The 7030-nt window shown below is 49.9% G+C and overlaps 1 protein-coding gene across 1 annotated transcript; it reads right to left on the reverse strand.

The window, feature by feature from the left end:
* Positions 1 to 1206: 1206 nt before the first annotated feature.
* Positions 1207 to 6464, reverse strand: Zfp36l1 (ZFP36 ring finger protein like 1). Its single transcript, XM_021202221.2, has 2 exons — positions 6267 to 6464; positions 1207 to 4009 (listed from the first exon to the last, which is right to left on the reverse strand). The coding sequence occupies exons 1-2, from the start codon at positions 6321 to 6323 to the stop codon at positions 3050 to 3052; spliced, it is 1017 nt and encodes a 338-aa protein (XP_021057880.1). The 5' UTR covers positions 6324 to 6464; the 3' UTR covers positions 1207 to 3049.
* Positions 6465 to 7030: the final 566 nt, after the last annotated feature.

Here is a 7030-nt window from a genome sequence, read left to right on the forward strand (position 1 = left end):
ACCACACACACTCACACTCTCATACCGCACACACACACACATTCACACCACACACAGTTAATTTTCCCTCCTAAAAAAAATAAAAAGCCTGGGTTCATCTCAAGCTCGAGGGCTGCCTTTTTTCTTCCTGTATCAATCAGCCCGTCCTGGAAAAGAAAAAGAGTCCCCATATTTCTACCTCACATGCCTGAGAAGTAGTAACTCTTGAAATGTCCAGAGAATACTGGTAATTCATTCAGTATTGAACAGTGTCTGCAGCAGATCTACCTATGGAGACCAGTGGCATAAAGGTGGAGACTGCTCAACCCTTAAAACTATAACTGTAAGAAGCCAGGGGCTCAAATATTATCTCTGCCCTTCCCAGGACTGAATTCTCCCAGACCCTACTCCTTTAAGAGTCACTTTCCAGCAGGGTGCTGGTGACACATGCCTTTAACCCCAGCACTCAGGAGGCAGAGGCAGGTAGATCTAAGTTTGAGGCCAGCCTGGTCTACAGAGAAAAGAGAAACTCTGTCTCAAAAATCCAGAGAGTGAGGAGAAAAAAAAAAAAATCACTTTCCAGTAGCTCCCTGAACCTGGCTGGATGTCTCACCATCTTTCTGCCTCAGTCTCCCCTCACTCTCCCCCAACTGGCCTGTTTGAGTTTCTAAGCAAGGAGACCCTACCCTTGATGGGAACTATTGACTTCCTATTAGTCTATGTTAACCTCCATCTTCCCTTTATAGCCCTTCAGTCAAATCCTGGTGTAGACTGCCCTTTCCCATCTGGTAGTTCCTCTCCAGACAGGCAGTGCTTCCTCATACCGGTTCAGGGGTGTACTGAAGCTAGGACCTTGACTTGGTTAATGCCTACCTGTGAGACCAGTATCTATGAGTGCTTGACACATTCAATGTAAGCCAGCCAGTGCAGCATGGGCTATGTACTTTATCAGTAGCACCCTGACCATGCCCCAAAGGAAGTCCACAGTGGGAAAACTAGATGTTCCTGTCACAGCTCCCTACAGTAGCCTAGGTCACAGGTAAGGTTACCCTGGACCTGCTCTCTGCAGGCTCCTTTGCTAAAAAATAAAAAAGACCTCTGCCCCACCCAAGCTGAGTGAACTTAAGGCATCATCATCCCGAGTTTCATGGGTTTAGCTTTAAAGATAAAAGACCAGCCACCTTGTTGCCCCAAGGAGTGTCAGACCAAGGAAAAACCTATAGACAAATCATTTCTTGAAAAACGGGGTTTATTGATTTTTAAACTGCAAATAGTCGTTACAAAAAGTTTTTTTTTTCTTTTAAATAAATTCACACAAAGAAAGAGAAATAGAAAGCGACGGTAGTGACCAGCAAGAGGAATAATAATTACATTCATCTTTATGTGTGTGCGCCAGTTGTTTATGTCAACATTGGAAAACTCCAACCTGGACTCCAGAACCACAAATCTGCGAGCGGAATGTCTTGAGATGGGCACATGGAATTCAAAGGGTTTTTCTCTTTTTTTTGTTTTCCCTTTTAGAAGCTATACATAAATGGTGGTTTCCCTTCTGTACTGCCACAGAACTTATACATACATTCTCAGTCCTACCTGTGAAAGGCCTAAAGAGAAAGAAACTCAATTTGCAGTCCAACACAAAGGGGAGAATTTCTAAAATAAATAATCCAACAGTTTTTTGCATTTTTTTAAATTAATTTTTCATTTTTTTAAAATAAAATAACCAAAAAAAGTGTAAAGTTACAAAAATGTTGTTGAAGAATAATATATTAAAACTGTGGAAAAAAGGAAAGACACGTCACAAAATTTTAAGATTAATATGAAGATCATAATTTAACATAAAAGAATATATTCTATGGATTTGTCATCCCGATAAATATGAACAAAATTAACAAAAAAAAGCATAGTTTGGCAATAAATACGTTTTGATAAGTTAAATAAGCTTTTTTATATTGATGTGCAGTGATAAGCAACATTTTTGCTCTCCAATTTCTGAAAGTTAGATGAAGTTTAAACCCAGGGAAAAAAGCATTGTGTGGGGGCTCTAAGGTAGACCTAAGGTATTCTAGAGCAAAATCCATTAAACCTACTTCTACAGGAAATCGTTTTACACAGATATTGTATGTGGAATGAATACCATTAACTGCTCACCCCTTACATGTTTTTTTTTTGTTTTTTTGTTTTTTAGCTTTTCTCTCATTTGTTGTCATTTTAAAGATGTCACATATGAATTGGGGAACTTTAGCACCAAAATCAAGTCTCTCATAGTCCATCTAGTTTCCCCTTCCTCCCCACTTAAAAAAAAAAAAGAAAGAAAGAAAAAGAAAAAGAAATTAAATCACAAAGTCCCACTTATGTCAAAACCTTCGTCCAACTTGTTCAACCTTTGTCCCTGGAGACCTACACAAACCCAGGCAAGATTAGTCAACAGGGGTTCGGGCTGGGAAGAAAAAGGTTTTGAAAGTCAAAATAGACCCCCCCAAAAAAAGAACCCCAAGTCCAGCAACAACTCTCTGAGGGAGGTGAGTAACTCTAAGGACGAGGAAGAGTGTGTGGGAGACCGAAAGGAAGGTGCACTTGTGTGGCCAGCTGGGGGAGCTGCTGGTTGCGGGTCACCCCACCCCCACCCCCAACCCCACGGGCAGAGGCTCTGGGAGGCCCACGGGTGCCCCCTGGCGTTGAAGAGGTAATGTAGTCACAGTGACAAAGTTAGATTACAAGGCACTAAGTTGCTTCTGTAAACGGTTACTGCTTTTTTTCTTTTGTGATTTGGCACTTAAGGCTTAAGCCGGGGGGGGGGGGGGGGAAGGCATCTACTGACAAAAGATGGGACTCTGTTATGCGTGGTTAAGTGGGCTATGAAATGGAGGGAGGGTTTCAAGCCAGAAGCTACCGACAAATTGACTTGTCCTTATGTGGGGGGAGGGTAACATACCAAGGTCTGGGAAAGGGGTTGAGCTTAAATGTATCAATGTGGGGTTTGAGGGAAAGTTAGGGGGTGGGGAGGTGAAGGGATGGGATGGGGTGGAGAGGTGAAGGAGGCGGGGGGCGGGGGGTCCCTCCCTACCCTGGCTTAGTCATCTGAGATGGAGAGTCTGCTGAAAATGGGCAGGCGTCTTGAGTTGTCCAAGGTAGGGGAGTCTGAGCCACTGTGGCTGGAGCTGGAGCTGCTCAGGTAGCCCTCGTGGTCCGAGAGAGAATCCTGAGGGCTGGGGGGAGAGTCAAACATGTGAGGGGATTCGGACATGGGCCGGAAGAGGAAAGTGGTGGGGGAGCCTCCCCCGGGCAGCCCCATGCTAGGAGCAAAGAGGCTCGCCAGCTCCTGGCTGGAAAAGGCGAAGGGGTTATTGGTGCCATCGGGCAGGGTAGGTGAGCCCAAGAGGTCATCGGCGCTCAGGATGGGGGGTGGGGTGATGGACGTGGGGCTGTCCAGCAGCCCCGTGGCAGCGGCGGTGGCAGCGGCACTGGGAAACCCAGCAAAGCTAAAGCTATGCTGGAGGCGGGGACGGTCAGCGGAGAGGTCCCGGCCCCCCGCCAGGGCGCGTCGCTCCTCGGCGTTATGAATGAAGTGGCAGCGGGGCCCATACGGGCAAAAGCCGATGGTGTGGAAGGTGCGGCACAGCTCCGTCTTGTACTTGGGGTGGCGGGTCAGGCTGCGGAGCTCGTGGATGCCATGCGCGAACTGGCACTTGTCCCCGTACTTACAGGCACCGTTTTCTTCGAAGGGGCGGCACAACTCCGTCTTGTAGCGGCTGGAGTTGACCTGGCCGCTCCCAGGCTGCTTCTGGGTGGGCAGCAGCCTCTCGCCCCCTTCGGAGAAAGAGCGGTCTCGAAAGCGGCTGTCGCGTGAGCTCAGGGACGGGGCCGGCTCACCCTTGAGACTGCTGAGAAGCTGGTTCTGATGGAACTTGGAGCTGGGCAGAGTGACCGAGTGCCTCCGAGGGAAGCCCCCGCCAGCAGGGGTGCCCACTGCCTTCCTGTCCAGCAGGCAGCCCCCAGCGCTGGGAGTGCTGTAGTTGAGCATCTTGTTACCCTGGGGGGGGGGGGAGAAAGGGACCGATGAGTGACTGAGGACATCCACGAGGCCAGGGCATGGTGTCCACAAAGGACAGTACCTCCCCAGGCCTGTCTCTCTAAAAGGAGCCACCTGGATTTATTTTGGCACTGCTCATAAGAAACCGCAAAATCCTGCCGCGTGTGGAAGAAAAAAGTTATGTATTCATCCTGCTCCATGCTGACCCGATATGTAGCTTCCTCTTATCCCTAAAGCTAATTTTTTTTCCCCTCTAAAATCCAGGCCCTGTTTATACATTCCTCAACTCAGAGCCTTTCACACAACAGTCCCTTCTAATTTCCCTCCCCCTAAACAGAATCAGGTAAGCCTGGTTTAGAAGTTTGGAAGGATGAGCCAAATCCTCTCAATCAGTCCCTGCTTACCCGCCCCTTACACACACACTCACACTCACACACACACACACACACACAATCTGGCCCCACACTCTTCATTTCCTCTTCCACAAGTGTGCCTTTCCTCTGGCAACAGGTTTTCAAACTGTGCTTTTTCCTTGCTTGTGGAAGGGCCCAGTCTGGGATATGGGTGGAGGGACACGGTGCCTGAAAACACAAATGCATGGCCCCCAAGCTTCGGGAAAGCGGTCCCACACCCTGGGAGGGATTTCTCCCAGCATTCTCCACCCCCTTCCCTGGGAAGATGCCTTTGCACTTGGTCTCCTGGCTGCAAGAGAGGTCTGGATAAGAGCACCAGTGTTTAATCTTGAACCAAAGCTGCAGACGGGAAAAGCACCAGCACGCGGAGAGGGGGGAGTGAGCAGGGACAGAGCTGCCACAAGTCTCACCTGCCCAAACTACCTACGATTTAGAAAGAGTGGGGGGTGGGAGACTTGAAAGTTATCTCCAGGCCCATAACACATGTGGGTGTGTGTCATTGTGCAAATTCTAAAGTTAGTCCCTTAGGATCCGCAGCAGGGGATCGGGAATCGGTAACCCTGTAACCGCAACCACCCCACCGAGCGGATTACAGGAACCCAGAGGAAAGCCGCTTCCAACAATGAGGTTCATTTAAAAAGTCCTGCGGGGGGAGGGGGCAAAAGAAAGAGAAATAGATCAAAGAGCGGGGCAGCGGGGACCAGGATGGAGTTGGCTAGCTCAGGCTGCCGCCAGGGCAAACAGACTTGGAAAAACGCAGGGAGGGAAAAGAAGCCGAAAAAAGCAAAGTTTTTGATGTTGCTCTTCAAACTCCAGCACGGCCCTGCACCCCAACCCTGCAGCCCCGGGGCCTTGGCAGCTGCACCGACAGGAGCAGCGAGCTAGGAAGAGAGCAACATGACCCGACGTGTTTAAGGGAAGGCAAAAACAGTTCAGCAATTAAAAGTAGCCTAGCAGCTTCATCCTTTCAAATTGGGGGGTTGGGGGAAGTAGAGCGGGCAAAAAATTAACAACATTCATGAAGTTATTTCAATCGCACTCCTGGAACATTACGGTTTTAAAAGTTTTTCTGTTTTGTTTTCCGAAAACCTGACTGGCAAACTGCCCCATTTTGGCCCTCTTAAATCCTAACTGGCGGGAACTTGAGGTCTGGCAGCATTTTGTTCCCCTGTTCCTTAGTCAACGAACCGTAGTGCCTCACAACCCAGGTAAGCAAACACGTTCAGCCCCAAGTTTGCAGCACGATCGACCAGCTCTCGCGGCGGGAGCCTAGCCCAGCTGGGGCGGCCAAACTCCACTACAAAGTCGCTTTGCCTACATCTTTTTGAACCTTAAAAGTCGGCCTCTTTCTTCGTCGCATTATCTCTTAGCTTCCCAAAGCAGACGGGAAAATTCTCCCAGTCAGACACCGTCCTGGGACCTCGATTTTCCTAGAGACCCCTGGCAAAAGGTGTTGGGTAACCTCGAACACCTCCAGCGGGTACGGGAAACCCAAAGTGCACACTGTGAAGCCGAGCCCACTGGCTAAGCCCAGCTCCGGAGGTGCACCATGCAGAAAAGAATCCTTCAAATTTTGTCCCAATCCTAACCACTCTTCCGCACCTCCTTGCCCCGCAAACTGAAGCAGTCGCCCAGAACTTTGCTCCCCGGATTTACACAGAACCCCACCTGGGACCTGAAACTTAAGGGCGAGGAGGACATAAGCAAATTCCTTCACCATGGAGGGAAACGCAAGCAATGAAAGTCCTTCGCTCCCTCTACGCCGTCCCCGAGACCCAAACTTTTTAGAGCTTCTTGAAGCACAAGAGAAACTTTCAAAAAGTCAACGCTCCGCCCTGCTTTACCTTGCATAAAACTTCGCTCAAGTCGAAAATGGTGGCGGACACGAGGGTGGTGGTCATCGTGGGCGTTCGCACGGGGCAAGGACTAGGATCTGGTGTGTCGTGAAGGTCCCGGTGCGGGGAAGGCGCAGCCTCCGGCTCTCCGGTCAGGAGTCCCACACGCCTGCTCCCGGCGCCCCTCGCCTTTCTGACTCTCCCGGGCTGCAGCGCGTAAAACCCAATTTATAAGATTTGGTGGGTGGGGGGAGTGGAAGGAGGAGCTTTAAACGTATTTAAATGAAGAAGAGGAGGCGGAAAAAAGTTGATTGACACCGAGGTTGAATCAGCCATGCGGTCAAGAGGGAGGGAGGGGTAAAGGGGGGGAGGAAAGAAACTTTCAAAAGGAAGAAGGGGGAGGGAGACGAGGAAAGAAGGCGGAAAAAAAAAAAAAAGCACTCGGAGCGGCGCAAAACTTTTTTTTCTTAAAGAGAAAAAGTTTCGAGTCCGCGGGCTCCGCTCCCGGGCTCTGGGGGCGCCCCTCCCCTGGGCCGAGCGGGGCAGAGGGGGAGGGGCGCCCACCCTTTGTCAGCCTCGCTGCTCGGCTCTGTGACATCACTCATTCCACCCCCTTCTGAGTTCGAGTTGTTGTGTTTGTTGGTTTTTTTTTTTTTTTTAAGAGTTGGAAGGCGGGCTCGACTCTCTCTCTCTCTCTCTCTCTCTCTCTCTCTCTCTCTCTCCCTCCTCCTTCCCTCCCTCTCCCCTTCTCCCCCTCCCTCTCTCCCTGTCTT

The sequence above is a fragment of the Mus pahari genome, chromosome 7 (assembly GCF_900095145.1).
Source record: "Mus pahari chromosome 7, PAHARI_EIJ_v1.1, whole genome shotgun sequence".
NCBI classification, from domain to species: domain Eukaryota; kingdom Metazoa; phylum Chordata; class Mammalia; order Rodentia; family Muridae; genus Mus; species Mus pahari.

What these genes read in the sequence shown, in the direction of transcription:
- Zfp36l1 (XM_021202221.2), bottom strand. Translation starts at nt 6,323, where the DNA reads ATGACCACCACCCTCGTGTCCGCCACCATTTTCGACTTGAGCGAAGTT. An exon ending in TGAGCGAAGTTTTATGCAAG is followed by an intron (nt 4,010 to 6,266) that starts GTAAAGCAGGGC and finishes CCCCCCCCCCAG; the next exon opens with GGTAACAAGATGCTCAACTA.